The sequence below is a fragment of the Prionailurus viverrinus genome, chromosome C1 (genome assembly GCF_022837055.1).
Source record: "Prionailurus viverrinus isolate Anna chromosome C1, UM_Priviv_1.0, whole genome shotgun sequence".
NCBI classification, from domain to species: Eukaryota; Metazoa; Chordata; class Mammalia; order Carnivora; family Felidae; genus Prionailurus; species Prionailurus viverrinus.
This window is the reverse complement of record NC_062568.1, coordinates 25,863,200-25,881,633: the sequence shown is the minus strand read 5'-3', so window position 1 is coordinate 25,881,633 and position 18,434 is coordinate 25,863,200. Positions and strand designations below refer to the sequence as shown.

The window sequence follows — 18,434 nt, the reverse complement described above, 5'->3', positions numbered from 1 at the left end:
ACAACATCATGTTTTAATCTTAAAAGCTTTGATTTCTATAGTAAGTCTATACCTGGCTCAGCACAGAATTATGTTTTATTATTTTAATTTACATATAATGTCATGAAAACTGACTTTCAGGTGTTCAATTTTTTGAGCAGATAACACTGTTCATAACAATAGCAAGTGCTGTTATCTCCTTTTTATTGAGAGTAAGGGGATTTCCTGCATAAAAATTGCAGACTGCACAGTACCATGTCCCATGCCTGCCTGCCTTTTTTTTAGCCTCCCATCAATTCTGTGATCTGTTTTTATCACCAGGCTTTAAATGATGAGCTTGTGTCATCAAGCAGCCCAATGTCACAGAGCCAGGAAAGGTGAAGCCCAGTTTTTTTGTCTTCAAAACCCACGGTCTTCTCCACTGCATAGACACATGATAGTTCTTAGAGTCTGACCTTCCCTGTTAGGTTATAAGCTCCTTTGACGCAGAGGTTACATTTTATTTACTTTTTCCCTCCCACAGAAAATTCTATAAAACTGGATGTGGTTGTCTCCTTTTCATTCCGGGTAGCCATGCCTGCAAGGTGGGCCTTCTATCCAAGGTTCTCCCCACATCATCTCCAGGACTTGAAAGTACTCGTCTTCTTTTCTATACTAGGATGTGTCTGTCTTTGTTTTTAAGTTGTGGCTCAGTCTGTTCCGGGAAGTCATCCTCAAATGAGGCTTGGCAATGAAAAAGAAACAAATATTAAATTTGTGTTAAAATTTTGTTTTAAAATTGGTTTTAAAATGAATTTTCAGTTGCCAAGGGAAGGGTTGTTTAAAACTGAGGTAACAGTTCATATTTAAATATGCCCCATATTAATTCCTTTACAAAATGATTTATACTTGGTATTAACACATTAAGGCAGCCAAAGAAAAACTAGAAGGTGACTCACCAGAAGGCATTCAAGTATCTGATCCAGAAAAAGTAGACAACAACAGAACTTACTCCTGATAAGTTGAGAGTATGTTTAAGATCTAGCCATGTTAGTTATTGCTTTTGTTGGAGTTTTTTGTTTTGTTTTGTTTTGTTTTGTTTTGTTTTGTTTTGTTTTGTTTTGTTGGTTAATGTCCCAAAGAGTGGGTACGCTGGTACAACACTGAACTGTCTTGTTCTGGGAGACACCATGTAATATTATGGCCTATTGATTGAATGCACAAACTCAAATTCATATTGTTATAGAATTATGTCTTAAATAATTTAACATTTTCTTATTAAAATAGCAGGCATTGATGGAAAGCAGAGTCACAACTATGCCTTATAGCTGCATGAAAATTATCTAGTGTGGCTTTAAGAAAAATATGTTTATTACTCAAAAAAAACCAATAGGTCTTGCTGTCCTCTCTTTTTCTCCCTCTCTCCCTTTCTCTCTCTCTCACACTCTCTCTGTCTCTCTCTGTCTCTGTCTCTGTCTCTCTCTGTCTCTCTCTCTCTCTCCCACACACACACACACACACACACACACACATTCTATATACATTCATATACATGTGTATGACTCAGCTAGAAAAATAGTGCAGCTGTCAATCACTAAAATTTCCATTTTTGTGTCTGTAAATCAACTTATTTTTGGATCTTGGTGTCCCATGCTGGTTTTACTTGCTTTTGATTTGTTTTTAATCCGGTTTGAGATTGTTGGCATGCAGTGTCCTGGTGTGGATTAAATGTTCAGAAACAAACTGGAGTTTCGTGGAGTTTTCCCTATTCTCTTTTTTAATTTTAAGGATAATGGGTTGCTTCTGAAGATACCACATTTAGAATTATTTGTCCATTTTATGTTAATGGTAATTCAGATCAGCTGAATCGGAAAAAATAAATACTGGTACAGGACTGGAACTCTATTGTCTTGAGATTTTATGATACTTTCTCTTCCACTTATTTTCTTTAATGTTTCATTCAAGCACAGTTGCCAGCTGTACAACTATTGCTATGTCACTTGCTTAAAAAATTTGTAGATGGATGTGGAGGAATTAGGGAATAATGCAGTGAAATGTTTATCAATAAAAAAGAAATAATGGAACATAAAGTTGGATTTATAAACATTTTGGATAGTGTTTCATTCTAAATAGCTTGTTAATTTCTTATTATAAAAGAAGTTTTAAAAAAAAAACAGCAGGGATGAGGTGCCTGGGTGGTTCGGTCAGTTGAGCGTCTGACTTTGGCTCAGGTCATGATCTCATGGCTTGTGAGTTTGATCCCTACGTCGGGCTCTGTGCTGAAAGCTCAGAGCCTGGATCCTGCTGCAGATTCTCTGTCTCCCTCTCTCCATGCCCCTCCCCTGCTTACACTCTGTCCCTCTCTCTCTCAAAATAAATAAACATTAAAAGCTTTTTAATTAAAAAAAAAAAGCAAGGATAAAAGGAACCTGAACAAAGATGGAAGGTGTTAGCGTCTATATTTTGTACACAGGATAAAAATGTTGGAACACATACAAAAATCAGATTTGTAAATAACTTCAAAATGGATTCACTTTTTGTAACCACACCATCTAAAATGGAATATGAAAAAATGTTATTTTAAACAGCCAGAGCTTGAGAGACTTGGGGAATATTTTTCAGAATATTGATAAATGGAGAATTGCATTTCTACTGCTTTCTACTTTTTTCCCCAAAGCATGCAAATAAAAAGTTAATTTTTATATGAGAGCAATTTTTAGACCACAAAAGATTTTTTTTGAGAGTTTCCTCCATAGTGGCCAATTTTGTATGAAACAAATTATTTTAGGCCTAATTGCAGGCAGACTAGTTAGACCGCTAGCTCTGTTAAGGTTGAATTTCACTTGAACTTTCTAATAGTATGATCTTTTCACAGAATTTAATAACTGGCTCAAATATTTAATAGTGGAAGCTTTCATTAAATTAAAAAGAAATCAAGATATATTTTTAGAAGAAGTAACTTATTTTCCTTATCAGTTTTATCTACTTTAGGAGAAAAGGAAGAGAATGGAACCAATCTCTTTGTATACTTAAATAGACATTAATGCTATAACCCCAGCAAATAATTTATTTCAGTGTATTTCATCATTCAAAAGATTTGGGAAGCACCAAATTGCAGGGATAACTATACTTCTAGCTCTACTGAATAACAAATTGCACTGACTATGGGAATCTCTTCACTTGTCTGCTGGATAATCATTCTTTTTAATACTCAGATATATTCTCTAGATCTGTTTCAGATTGCACACGGTCAACTTCTGCACTGCCAAACAGTTTTTGGTTAAGTACAATGGCTCGTTTTGAAATGCAAGTGAGGAAAGATGAGAGTTGAAAGATTTTCTTTCCATGTGTCAGTCTGTAAATAGATGACAAAAGATCATTAAATGGATTAATTTACAAGCATCCTTAGAAATAGAATGTTTTTACATAAAAGCATGTTGTAAACCTTTTTAATTAAATTGCATTGTACCATGCACTCTCTTCTCCCCAGGGTTCTGTTGACCTCTCACCTCTTATTTTGTCCTACAGGCACTCCACTGCTGGTGAGGAGAAGCAGTGACCCAGCGCCAGGCCCACCTGCTGACGCCCAGCCGAGTGCTTCACAATCCAGTGGCCAGAGTCTGAAACCTGTTACTCTAGTAGGTATCCTGGAGTTTGCATTTCTAATGAAAGATCAAAGTGCCTTACCCATAGACTAACTAGGACTTTGGAGTCTTAAGAAGTTGATCATTAGAGATCTTTCAATGGGAAATATATAAATATATATATGTATATATATACATATATATATATACATATGTGTGTGTGTGTGTATAGTGTTAGTAATAGGTAGTATGAGCTATCATTAGAATATAAGTTCTAGTGATAGCTATTATTTACAAAATAGTAATTATGTGCCAAGGACTCTTCTAAGTGCTTTACCCTAAGTCATTTAAACTTCCACATCATGGTGTGTACAATTTTTTGTCTCCATCTTACTGATAATGAAATTGAGGGAGAAGAAGGTTTAGTAATTAATCTAAAGTCACAGCGCGTAAGTAGAGGAGCCAAGAATTTAACCCAGGTCATTTGGCTCCAAAGGTCATACTCTTAACCAGCGTGCTACTCTGCTGAATTTCCCTCTTCCTGCTTTGTAACACCCAAGGATATAGTTTATATATTTTCAGCGTTAATGCAGTGCTTTGTGAAGTCATGCCGTGGTGGCTGGTCATGTAGTTTCAAGATACCAGTATCTTGTATATGTGGTACCAGTATTGGGTTTCTAGAACTCAGCATTCAAAATTAAAGAAAAATAAAATTATATACGAGAAGTGCTTATAACAAGACATGCTTAACAGCTGAAAGGTTAAATGGAGAATCGTTTCCTGAAGAGACAATATCCTCCTTTTATATGGTACTGATGGATCTTTCTGATAAATCCTGAGTCACTTTGAGGAGTTGTAACTGTGGCCCATTCTTTGAAATAGCCTGGGGTTTAGATTTTGGTTAATGGCTATCTGTTACTGCAAAAGGTGGTCTTCAATAACATAGTCATATTAAAAAGTTTCCTAAAAGCAAGGCTCTTCTCCATATTAAGTCTCACTGTGGACAGTGCCTTAAGAACAAAAGCAGTGTTTTCAAGAAGGATGCTGAATAAGCTAACCAGGTTCTCCCAGTCTGGTGTAAAATGTTTTTATCAAGAACCAGTGCCATGAGTGCTAAGAACCAGTACATGAGGTAGGAGTCACTATGCCAAACCATTGAGTATTTACTAATAAGTTTATGGCAGTATTTTGGCATAGTTCTTTTTGTAAACAAGGAAGCAAGTGTTCTGAAAATATTTTAGATGTAATGTTTCCCCACCAAACTTTTAAGGAAACATATTTAATGGAACATGACTTTAATAGAAATCAGGTATATGTGTTCTACTTAATGGTGAGTATAAACAGAACCAATATGTGGGGTTTGTGTGTGTGTGTGTGTGTGTGTGTGTGTGTGTGTGTGTTTAACACACTGATTGAGACCGTGTTAAACCCAAGCATATTGGATTGGAGGAAGGGAAGCTATATAATGAGAAAAGTTACAGTTTACTGCTTATTTTTACAATGTCAGTATACCCCCAAATTAGAGTGTATCTGATTGTGTTGCCATCATTCACATGCAGAAAATCACCAGTATTTTGTTCAGTGGTTTTTTTTTCACTTATTCTCTGTGTTTAGACCAAGTAAAGATATTTAATATTGCTTTCTTATAGGAAATGAAGACTATTATGTTTCTGATAAATTCCATATTCTTACCAAACTGTGATACCATTGAGTTCTAAGTTGAGGTATTTGGTGAGGGAGTATATTATTACTAGCAAAGATGCAAATCCCAATTCAAGAAGAAAGACTGGTGCCCCACATCCTTTACCCTAACCATATACAAGTTACCAAGCAGTGGCTGAGTCTGCATGTATCAACAGTAAAAAGGAAAACACATCTCTTCCTTTTCTGAGTGTTCTCTTTGACTGATGAAGTGCAGACCTGAGACCCAAAGAATAGAGTCTGGTCCTTGGCTTGCCGCAGAATACTGCTGCATCACACACAGCCTTCTCTTTCTTCAACTGTAAAATGATGTCCAAGAAAACGTTAAACCCTCACAGTCCAAGGTACAGACATATGCCTTGTTTATCTTTCTGTTTCTAGTGTCAAATACATGGAGGATTCTCAGTGTACATGTCTGTTTGACTTTGGAATGCGGGACGCATATTAGTCTGGGAAAAGCTCTAGAATTTCTCAGCAATTTACCCACCTTTTCTAATACGAGCATTCTCTCTGTTCTCCAAAAGAGATCTACCATGTAAAGGTTTGTCTGCTCCAAAGTCTAGTTCACCCCAGGCAAGAAACAGTTAACTGCCCTACTGTGCAGAACAAGCAAAGTTAGTAAAGGAAGACATTTAGGTGTGTCTATTCTTACCTAGAAGAAAAAGGCATGTGTGTGAATGTATTATAATTCCGTTCATTTATTTCTGAGTATCCTGACTCATGGACTGTTGAGACCTGCATTGTCCAATATTATAGCCACTGGCCACGTGTGGTTATTGAGCACTAGAAATGTAATTTGATTGTAACATGTATAATGAGTTCTAAAGAAAGAAATATAAAAAAGAGTGGGGCACCAGGGTGGCTCAGTCGATTGAGTGTCCAACTCTTGATTTCAGGTCAGGTAATGATCTCATGGTTCATGAGATCGAGCCCCGTCTTGGACTCTGCACTGACAGTGTGGAGCCTGCTTGGGATTCTCTCTCCCTCTCTCTCTGCCCCTCCCCCACTTGTTCTCCCCCCCCCCCCACTTTATCTCTCTCTCTCTCTCTCTCTCTCTCTGGAAATAAACTTAAAAAGAAATATAAAAAATAGAATATAAAAGATCTTGCTAACAATTTTAATATTAACTATACATTGAAATAATACTATGGTATATTGGTTTGAGTTAAATACATTATCAAAATTTATTTTCACCTGTTTCATTTTAAAGCATGGCTACTAGAAAGTTTAAAACTAGATCTCTGGTTCACATTCTGTTTCCATTGGACGGAGCAGCTCCAGACAGAAGTAGAATTGGATATAGCATTAATGAAATGGTTTGAGGCCCTTGGGAGAAGTTCTTTGAGTTGCACATCTCTGGGGTAACAGTATGATTAGGTTTGCCTGGAGCAGTCCTTGTTCTGGCATAACTATTAATAGTGTCCCCACTAACTCTCAGAGGTGTCCATGTATGGATGATAAATTATGTGGCACCCTACATATAGCCCCATAGTCACTTTTATTGTTTGCTCAGTGATAAGAGGAAAGCCTTTCCAGGAAACCATGGGAACACAACCACAACTCTTACATCAGAGCACACTGCAGAGAGGGGTGTTTGTGGCAAGCGCCTGAGCCCAGGGAGTAAAGAATTAGAGACCGTAGATTCTTTCCTATCTCTCAAATTCCATAGTTCTACAACTTCAGCTGTACCATACTTGATGCCTATGATTTAATAAGTGATGATAATGTGGGGAGTATGTGATAATACAGCCTTGGTGCAACTAACATGAAAAATAATTGCTTAAAAAGCTCTGTGTGATAGCATTGCATTTCAGTATCCAAAGGAAAAAAAAAATCAAAATTTCCATCTCTTAACCAGAGTGTTCACATGTAAGTAATTCACAGATGGCAGAGCCCCAAGTGGGTTATGTTCAATCATTCCCAAGAAATGAAACGTACTTATAACCCACAGCTTAAAAAGCTGTAAGGATGAATATTTGACACATTTGATTATGTTGAAATATTGCCTTTAAAACCACAGTTGATGACTGTTATTTTTACTTGCACTTCATTAGGCTTACTATAGCGGGAAGAACTTTCTTTGATGCCCAGAGATACATGTTTGTGAAAAGTTGGAAAAGTTGCCCTTATTTTCTGACTGGTTAAATTATTACAAATTGGTTATTTAAGATGTGCACTCTCAGAGAAGGTGACATTTTAAAAGGCTTTTGAATTAGAAAAATCAGATCCTCTGCAAGACTCAAATTTTGTGTAGTGAAAAGCCACCAAGTCTCACTATTGGTTACTTAGGGTACCACCAGCTAAACAGCATGGAAACTTGTTCTCTTTCTTTCTCTTTTCATAAACCCATCAGTTAATCAGAATAGTATAATTATTAATGTGCAAATTGTAATGACTGTTTATCTTTCAAAGCAATAGAAAATCCAATTCTACTGAATGCTTTTGAATTAAAGAAAGAGAATCCTGGGGGCAAGAAGTAATAGCGGGAGTCTGCGTATGGGATATCTTACCTCTCTTGCCTTGATTGTAACCTGGTGTTCTTGGCTTAAGGGCATGCCATAAAACCAGGTTCTTGAAATTGATGTTCCTGAATTTGTGGGTGGAAGAGAACTCTAAAACAGATGTGATTTTTTTCTTAATATCCGGTTAACTACTATGGTTGTTTTGTGTTTTAATGACTGTTTATAGTTTCACATTTAACCCCTAAAGCAAAATGATCCTGCAGGGCAAGTAAATTAAAAAGTGGATTCCTGAAAATTATAATGCTGTGGCTGTTCTCGGATAGTAAATGGCTTTGTTTGTTCTAAAACTGTTACTTGTCTTGCATCACCAAGATAAATTAAGAAAATATTGGTCTGTCTTTTAAAAGTTTGTATCCATAATATATACATTTTATTTTTTTTTAAATAACATGGCAATATTGAGGTTATTAAATTGGGAGTCCATGATGAGCTTCAGAGGGTCTGTTAACTCTGGAGTTTTATTCTTTCACCCAATGCACATGCATGTGTGTTTCGTGAAAGAGACTCTATCACTCTTTTTTTTTTTTTGAGACTATCACTAAATTTTAAAAGGAAAAAAAAAATAATCAAGAACTACTTGTTTGCAGGTTTAGGATGAAATAACGAGAGAAAACCATCAATTCTCAGAATATGATGAATGATAGAGATTAAGAAGTGGAGTGGGAATTACCACCTCCCCAATATTAAATAATTAAGGCTGTTTCATGTTATTATCACCTTTCCTATCCAACACATAGGATGTAAATTCAAGATAGGTTTTTGAATTGCTGCAGTGAGAGGTCAGCAATAACTCTTCAGCGAGTAACAACACAATTCTAAGCAAGAGTAAGATCGGAAGTAAAAGGAAGACACCCTGGGGAGAGGTGTTTCCAGTGGCCCTGTGTATATAGAGATGAGATGGTTCTTTGGAGTTTTTGGTATTTTATCAGCAAAGATAGTGGCAGGTAGCTTCAAGAGAGAGGAAATATTTCCAGGGAATAGGAGCATTCTGTTTGTGTTTTGCAGATAGTCCAATGGAGTATTGACGTGAGAGATTTTCCTTTGTGCAATCACATATGTTGAAATCATCATCGATGCTGATTCCGGTTTAAATGCTTTCACCTCCATGGAAGAAAGCATTGAAATATTACAGAGAAATTCAAGTGGCTTAAATTTCAGGATTAAAATTATCAATTGTCAGTGAGAGATGGCAGAGAACTTTTGACTGTAGGTCTCTGACTGTCAAAACCCGAAACAGAAACTTAATAATTTTGAATGACCAAATCATGTTTTTCTATTCATTAGATATGTAATTAAGTAGCTATAGAAACAGTGAAATAAAGTAATTTTTGTAGGCATTGATGTAGATTGGAAGGAAGCCTCTATCCATTGTCTTCCAATGAGGAGAGATGGATACTGACGAGCAAAAGGGTGGGAGAAATAGCATGTAATATATAATTGCGTTATTTAGAGATACTGAAACCTACAAAAGGTTTTTCTTTTTTTTTCCCCCTTCCTGACACAGTGATTTAATAATAGTCCTGGTGTTTGTAACTCCAGCTGTTCACGCTGTACGCTGATAAGACCAAAGCTTGGAGACACATTGCACCGATGGTTTTCATATGGCCTTGTTTTTAAGAGATAAAGCTGCCATCCAATATTTCATGGGGCCCAATGTTTACTTAGTTTGGCAAGTTTAGGCAGATTAATTTCTGAAGCAGTCATGTTTATAAGATTTGAGTTCCAGGCGGGGAAAATCCAGAAACCTAATTTATTCTGCAATAGAATTTTTCACCAAATCTTGCAGAGGTTGGTGAAAAAAAAAAATTGGATTGGCTGAATGTCTGTACTGTGACTAATAAAGGAACCTGGGAAATGTGATCCCTGTTTAGGGGTATGCTGCCTAATCATTCTTCTTCGGTCTAGTCCAGAATCGAAAAGTCTAAAAGATGTATAGCTATTCAGAAGTTTCAGATATTAAAGAAATAACCATGACATGTCGTCTTTTGCTGTTTAGATTGATCTGCACATAATGAAAATTGAATGAATTTTGCTTTCATGTCAACATAAATTAATTAATCCCTTAGATGTCCAAGACCTCTGCTCTGTGCCATCTGGAAAGCATAAGACATGGTTCCTGTCCTCAGGAAACTTACAAACTGGTCATGATGTCCAACCAGATCTAAAGCAATTAAGCAACGCTCGCAATCTGCGAGCAAGTACCACATGATCAAATAATACATTTTAAGGATCAGAATTAGTGCCCTTTGCCTTTAGTCTGCACTGTGCTCACCTCCCAAGCCCCTAGAGGGAATTCCCATGTGCACCATCTCTACTGGCTCTTATCTCACCCAAATATAACCACTTGTTTACATGTCTACTACAAGGCTGAGCTCCTCAGAGGCCTGAGTCAGTGTGTTCATTTTTGTATTCAAGCCTCGATGCCTGACACATAAATATATCACCAGATGATTAAAGCTGTTACTTCTGAGACGGACAGAATGAATTCAACAACTTTTAACACCTCTCGTAAAGATGTGCATCCTTGTGTGTCTATATTTATAGATAGGAACGAATATGTGAATTGTAATGTGAAAATTGTGAAATTATTTGTTCAACATACTGTTTTACTCCCTGAATAACTTTAGTTTAGAATTTCTGTTTGGGGACAATGTGTTACCTGTGTTGACAAGGGGAGAGAGTTGCTTAAACACAAATTCCCCTCTTGGAATTAAAATGTGTATTGACCCAGCAGTTTGGGTCAGTGGTTTCAATTGTGAGAACCGCTTCATTTCTTTACAGTTCCAGCAATGATTTCACATAGTAATTGGCTCTCAGAAAGAACAGAAATTATAAGAAGAGAAAAAAAACTGGTAATTCTAGGCACGGATGTAATAAAGCCTAACTTTGCGCCCTTGATGTATGAACAGAGAATAGAAATTAATATGCACGCAGTGGAGTCAATTATCTGAGCTCTGCGTCTCTGTCAACAAAACTGTGAGTTCTAGAATCAAGAAGTTCATGATCTTGGCAGTTATAGCTTTGTAATTTTCTAATAACTGTGTTCAAAGAATTTAGAAAATCCTTGATTAGACTAGAAATGTCTGGACAGCATCCCTCTCGTACGCCCACCACATCTGTGGATTTCCCCCTTCGAAATGTTCCTCCTATTCCATCTTCTTTAAGAGGTTCTTCTGGTTGCAAGTGATTTGGAAGAAAAGAGAAAAAAACCTGGATGTGAATTAATTCAAGAGTATGGGAACATTTACAAGGTGTTTCTTAGCAAAAACACTAATGAATATCTCGTGTTAGCAGTATGGGCAGATGTAATTTCACAGTGTTGCTTAAAATTTGGTAAAGATGATGTTTAGAGTAGCTTTAGCCTAATGGTCAAGATCCTGTAGTCTGATTGCAGCAATGACTTGGTGACCCTAAGAAAATTATTTAAATTGTGCATGATTTCCTCAAATTTCACGTAACTAAAAGGAAATAATAAATAGAAATCCTATATGAACTTCTGTTGTTCTTAGGAATGAAGATCAGCACCTTTAGGGTTCCAGATGTAAATTAACTTTGTTGGTATGAATGCAACTTTAAATCTCCTTTTAATGTCTCAGTATTTATAATTGTTCATGGAGAGAGGTTGTATTTCCATCCAGAACACCAAAATTTATTTTTATTGCTCATGGTAATAATATTAAGGGGTGCGTGTGTGTTTAAGAGGCCAAATACACAGAAAAAGGCAGCAGCAGAAAAACACACACCCATACCTGTGCACACCTAAATTCTGTAGAAGAGAGCACAACTTAAATCTGAAGGTTAAAGTACAAGTAGATCATGTTGCTCTCAAGTGAAAGCTCAAAGGTATAGACCACGTCCTCTCTATGTTCTGATCTGTGTGGGCTTCCCATGTTGCAGACGTTACTGAAAATTGATGGCACGGAAGGAAAGGGTTAATGGGGGGTTTATCTTGGGAAGATGTAAAACGATGGGTATTGCGAGGGAAGGATTTTTTTTTCCTTGAGCGTGGTGTGATTCTTAGAAATCTCTTCTGATGGGGGATTTTTTTTTTCTCACAACAGAAACTCTTCTGAAGCGCAAGTTTCATTTTGGTTTTTCCTTTCCAACTTTAGTCACAGAATGACACTGTACAGACATTTAAAAGACTTCGTTCTTTCTCAGGAGGGTGGGCCCTTCCTAATACCTCTGTACTTTAAAATAGAATTCTGATTGAGATGAATCACATTTTAAAAGTAGCTACTGTGTATGTTTTACGCTTGTGGAAACATACAGTGTCCTCGTAAGCAGCATGTGAGCTTGTCACCATACAGCTTTTGATGTCTGATTAGATGATCATAGGGACATCTGGAATGCATTAGTTTTGAAGTTACTAGTGTGAGGCACTAGAGAATCCAAAGCCTTCTGACAGACTTGAACCAGTAAAAACATTGCTACTTTTAGCAAATTTTTTTAACTTGCAACTGGCTGATGATTTTCAGACTGACATCGCCCTGATGTTTTCCAACTGACTTTCCAGCCCTCTTTCCCTACAAAAATCCCTCCTTTTTAAGCAAAGAAATGGATAAATGGCATTTGTTGCAGAAATCGTAAAGAAGTATTCCCCCTTTAAAAGGAAAAGGCAGATTTTTAATCCTCAGAAGTCAGAATTGATGGATATGCTTCTAAAGAAATTGTATCGTCCCCTTTTTCTGTGCCTTTAATTTCACTGCTGTGTCGACCACCCATGACTTACTAATTTTTAAATAAAATGTAATTTACAGTCACCTATGTTCTATGAAGATCCAAACATTAACAAATAAGCATCCAAAGCAATTGATATTGCTGTAGTGTGATAGCACATATCTAGAACACCTATCAAAAGTTCACACATTGATCAAGGCAAAATGTCATTTGAATAGTCACATTATATATAGGCATTGTCTAGTTAAGGGTTATTTAATTTGTCCAGTGAGGTTTTTACTATTATGAGAAGGTTCCTTATTGTTTCATGAATAAAATTACTATATTCCTGTAAACATCTGAATCTTTTTCCAAAATTTGACCATGTCATTCTCCTGCATTATAACAACTGTCCATTTCCTATGCCTCCGGGATATATTTTAAATTTCTTGATCTTGGTAGGACTTTTGTTTATTGTGGTAAAATACATATAATAATTACTATCTTAACCATGTTTGCTTACTTTTTAAAAAACTTTTAAAAATTTTATTTTAGGGAGAGTGTGGGTGGGGGACAGGGGCAGAGGGGCACAGAGAGAGACAGAGAGAGGGAGAATCTTAAGCAGGCTCCATGCTCATTGTGGAGCCCCACGTGGGGCTCGATCCCACAACCCTGGGATCACTACCTGAGCCAAAATCAAGAGCCAGTCACTCAACTGACTGAGCCACCAGGCGCCCCACCCCCCATCTTAACTGATGTTTAAGTATCCAGTTAAGTGGCCCTAGGTACATTCATAATATTGTGCAACCATCCCGCCATCCCTCTCCAGAACTCTTTCCATCTGATAAAACTAAAACTCTATACTTCTTAAGCAATACAGAAAGGAGAATAAAGTTATTTTCTCTTTCAGCGTGGTAAAATGTATGTAACGTAAAACTTACATGGTGATCATTTTTAAGCATACAATTCAGTGGCATTAAATACACTCACCATCGTTCTGCAGCCATCGGCCACTATCCATCTCCAGAACATTTTCATCATCCCAAACAGAACTTCTGTACTTTGTAAATAGTGACTCCCCACTGCCCTCTCCCCTAGGCCCTGGCAACCACTGCTGTATTTTTCTGTTTCTATAAATTTGACTGTTCTAGGTATTTCATGTAAGTGGAATCACACAGTATTTGTCCTTTGGTGTCTGGCTTGTTTCACTCAGCATAATGCTCTCAAGGTTCATCTGTGTTGTTACCTTGTGCAGGAATTTTCTTCCTTTTTATAAATGAATAAGATTCCATTGTGTGTATATGTCACATTTTACTTACCCATTCACGAGTTGATATATACTTTTGTTGTCTCATCTTTTAGCTTTTGTGAATAATGCTTCCACGGATGTGAGTGTACAAATACCTCTTCCAGACCCTGCTTTCAGTTATTTGGGGTATATACTCAGAAATGGAATTGCTGGGTCATATCATTATTTTAAATTTGGGGGAGGAGCCACCATATTCTCTTCTTTTTTTTTTTAATGTTTATTTATTTAGTTGTTTTTTTTTTAATGTTTATTTATTTTTGGGACAGAGAGAGACAGAGCATGAATGGGGGAGGGGCAGAGAGAGAGGGAGACACAGAATTGGAAACAGGCTCCAGGCTCTGAGCCATCAGCCCAGAGCCTGACGCGGGGCTCAAACTCACGGACCGCGAGATCGTGACCTGGCCGAAGTCGGACGCTTAACCGACTGCGCCACCCAGGCGCCCCTATTTATTTAGTTTTGAGAGAGAAAGAGCACAAGCAAGGGAAGAGCAGAGAGAGAAGGAGAGACAGAATCCAAAGCAGGCTCCAGGCTCTGAGCTACCAGCACAGAGCCCGATGTGGGGCTCGAATTCATGAACTGTGAGACCATGACCTGAGCCAAAGTCAGGTGCTTAACCAACTGAGCCACCCAGGCACCCCCATACTCTTCTCCATGGTAGCTATACGATTTCACATTCCCACCAACAAGCATCCAAGGCTTCCCAATCTCTCTAAATCCTAACACTTGTTATTTTCTTTTTCTTCTTCTTCTTTTTTTGTTTTTTAGATAGTATCCATCCATCATACCTGTTAACACGGTATGAGGTGGCATCTTACAGTCTTGATTTGGATCTGCCAAATGACTAGTGATGTTCAGCATCTTTTCATGTGCCTATTAGCCATTTATATCAGGTTTCCCCCACTATCAAAAGTAGAGTATTCCAATGAAAACCTTTTGTAAGCCAAAATGGCATGAAGCACAAAAGCAATTACCGTTAGTTTATATGGGGAAAATTTTGAGCATTCCAATACCCCCAAAAAATAATGTCTCCTAGGCTTTTCTTCTTTTTTAAAAAAAATTTTAGTATTTATTTTTGAGAGAGAGAAAGAGAGACAGAGTGTGAGTGAGGAAGGGGCATAGAGAGAAGGAGACACAGAATCCAAAGCAGGCTCCAGGCTCTGAGCTGTCAGCACAGAGCCTGACGCGGAGCTCGAACTCACGAACCATGAGATCATGACCTACGCTGAAGTCCGACTGAAGTCCGTCGCTTAACAAACTGAGCCACCCAGTCGCCCCTCCCCCCGGGCGTTTCTAATGCCTTAGGACACATCTTGCTAATGGTTGCCCATTGTGAATCATGATGAAACACAGATGCTCACAGACACAGTTGAAAGCTGTGGCAGCTTGATGCTCAGTGTCATTCCCAGGGAAGACTGGCACCAGTCTAGTTCCCCGTAGTGCATGCTGGCTACAAAACAAACACTGAACACTATTTTCACTGTTTCTCATAAAAAGGATTTCTTTTGGTTGGAGAAAAAAGATACTAATATAGATCTTTTGTAAGAGGAAAATGGTATAACATGAATTTTCAAAAAGTGAGAGATACCCTTGGAGAAACATGGATTCATTTTCTTTGCCCTTTTTTAAATTGGGTGGTTTCATTTTTGTTGTTGAGTTTTAGGCATTCTCTATATATTGCGGATATGAACCTTTTACCATATGGATGATTTGCACATGTTTTCTCCCATTCTGTAGGTTGCCTTTTCACTCTGTTAATAGCGTCCTTTGGTGCACAAAAGTTTTTCATTTTCGTGATGTCGGTTTTTCTACTTTGTTGCTCTTGTGGCTTTTGTCTTCGGTGTCCTACCCAAGAAATCATTGCCAACTTCAGTGTTGTGAAGCTCTTGCCCTATGTTTTCTTCTAAGAGTTGTGGAGTTTTAGCTCTTATGTTGAGGTCTGTGGACCTACTTTGAGCTAATTTTTATGTATATGGTGTGAGGTAAAGGTCCACCTTCCTTTTTTTTTTTTTCTTTTTGCATGTGGATATGCAGTTTTTTCAGCAACATTTGTTGCTTACTGCTTTTCCCCCATTGAATAGCCTTGGTATCCTTGTCTGAAATCATTTGACCACATTAGCCAGGGTTTACTTTTGAGTTCTTGGCATGACCTTTGACAACCTAACCCCCCCCCCACCTGTATGTTTAGCATCATCTCTAGCCACACCACACTGCACACACCATACACACTGTGTACAGTTTCTCAAGGAAGCTGAGTGCTTCTGTCTGCGTGTCTTCACCCAGCTGTTGCTTCTGCCAGGCACAGGACAACTGCCATTCAGCCCTCTTTCCCATAGTGCATGTCCAGTTTTCTTTCAAACCCCAGTGTCGTGGTCTCTTTCTTTACTAATACTTCCCTAACCCCTTTCTGCTACAGGCAGAATTAACTTCTTCCTACCCAACGCACACTATCATATTTTTATTATAATTCTTTCTACCTCATGTTATCACTTTCCACATTTAATATCTCTTTACTAGACTTTGAGCCCCTTGTGGGTGGATCTCATTTCCTCTGTGTGCCCAGAACATAGCGCTGTGCCGAAAGAACAGGGGTTACTTATAAAAGGTTTGTATAAAGAATGCAAGGGGCACGTGGGTGGCTAAGTTGGTTGAGCATCCGACTCTTGATTTCAGCTCAGGTCACGATCTCAGGGTTGTGAGATCGAGCCCTGCATTGGACTCAGTGCTGAGCATGGAGCCTGCTGGGGATTCTCCTTCTCTTTCTGCCCCTCCCCCACTTTCTCTCTGTGTCTCTACAAAACAAAACAAAAATGCAATACATTTTCCAATTGCATAATAGCCTACTTAAACCATGAAGCAATTTAATTATTTAACTTCCGTTTTAATAGCATTAATCTGCGTGCTAAGACTGACAACAGATAGCCACATAATAGTACCCAGGATGTCATGGAGTCAGGGACTTTCTTTGCTCAGCTCCAAGTTCATGTCAGTTGCAAACACTTTATTATATATACTCAAATGTACTGTTCAATAAAAACCTGCAAGTTCAGCACTATTCACTCTGTTGTATAGGTGAAGAAGCTAAGGCTCAAATAAGTTAACTTATTTACTCCAGATTATATAACTAAGTAAAGGTGCTGACATTTTGCTTCAAATATGTCTTAATCCAACGTAGCCTCTTTTCACTCAAATGTTAGCTTTGCAAGTAGCACCCTGGAGTACATACCTCTGTCCCATTGATGTTGCCATTCCTCAAAAGCTTTGAGCAGTCTTCATTTGAAACTTCTTTCAAAGCCAGCTTACGAGCCTCTTCTTGAAAGGAGAAAGAAATCATTTCATTATTTTATAGCCACACTTTATTTATCCACCAAAAATGGTATCATTCTATTGGATGCCAAAGCGTATACTGTAAAGTTGGTCTCAAATGACTTGAGTGTTTATACAATTTAGGTATTCCTATGAAGCAGAAAGTTTTGCCACCAAAAAAATTTCGTGCAGGCATTAAAACACTTATGGAAGAACAGATTCAGATGTGCTTAAAGTGGCACAGTTTTATAGCCATTCTTTGTTTATCCAATTGTCTAGTGGTTAAGATAGCTAGATTTTATCCTTGACTCATCCATTGGCTCTTTGTCAAGTTAAGCAAGTATAATTTTGTTCTCTGTCTGGAAGAAGAAGATTGTCTTCTATCTTGCTCACAGTGGAATTGCAAGGTTAATGCCTTTTATCTTGAGTATAGCATTTAGCAGACTGTGGGTGCTTAATGTATGTTAATAATAGTGATAATAATGAATGTTGATAATTAAAGGTCTTTTATAATTACCAAATTTTTAATGTGTGTTAAATATAATTAAAGGGAAATGATTTAAATTAATATGCATGCACACAAAAACTGGAGCTAGCCACAGCTTTTATTTTTAGCTTCTTAACTAACATCATGGTTGTGAATCCAGTATTAAGAAATTCAATTATGATGACAGTTTCACTAGGGTCATGTATGAAGAACCCATGCAGAGTCTGGAAACTAGAAAGGCATCTGCTTGAGTTGAAAAACATGGCTATGAAAGGATGGGAAACCACAAGGAACTTTTGTGATTGGAGCTTGACCACATGAAATTGTGCATAGGACATTATTATTATAATTTATCCTTGTAATACTATTTGTGAGTTCTAGAAGAGAAAGGTACTTTTCTTGGAAGCTGGACACCATCCCAGAAATGGGTAGCAAACACTTCTGCCTGTAAGGTCTGTAGAAGAAAGACATAGAGGGAACAGAGGAAGCAATAATGATAAATAACGTTCCATGAGATTCAGCCTGGATATTCATCCTTTGGATTCAAAGTATTATTATTTCATAAGGTCCTAGAGTGGTAGGTGGGAGGTGTAGGCCCTGTAGGACAGCAGGCTATAGTGGTTAATAACTTGTATTCTTAAGTTGTATATTCTTGTGTATTCTTAAGTTGTATATTCTTATGTATTCTTAGGTTGTATTCTTAACTTGTATTCTTAAGCTTGACTGCCTGGTTCAAGTCTAGTTCTGCCACTGACTAGCTGGCTGATTTGTGTCGAGTATTCCCTCCTTTATGTCTCACTTTGCTCATCTGTAAGGTGGTTATGATGACACTACTTACCTCATAGGGTTTTATTGAAAAATAAATGAGGGATTATTTATAAAACTTCTTACAAGGTATGGCAGGTACTAT

The 18,434-nt window shown here is 37.6% G+C and overlaps 1 protein-coding gene across 3 annotated transcripts in view; it reads left to right on the top strand.

The window, feature by feature from the left end:
- The window catches only part of PARD3B (par-3 family cell polarity regulator beta), a 1,023,096-nt gene that overhangs the window by 467,697 nt on the left and 536,965 nt on the right, over nt 1–18,434 (top strand). For all 3 annotated transcript variants that reach the window (XM_047872373.1, XM_047872372.1, XM_047872375.1), the window contains exon 4: nt 3,487–3,596. In XM_047872373.1, the coding sequence (XP_047728329.1) occupies nt 3,487–3,596 (110 nt within the window). The remainder of the gene's footprint in view (nt 1–3,486; nt 3,597–18,434) is intronic.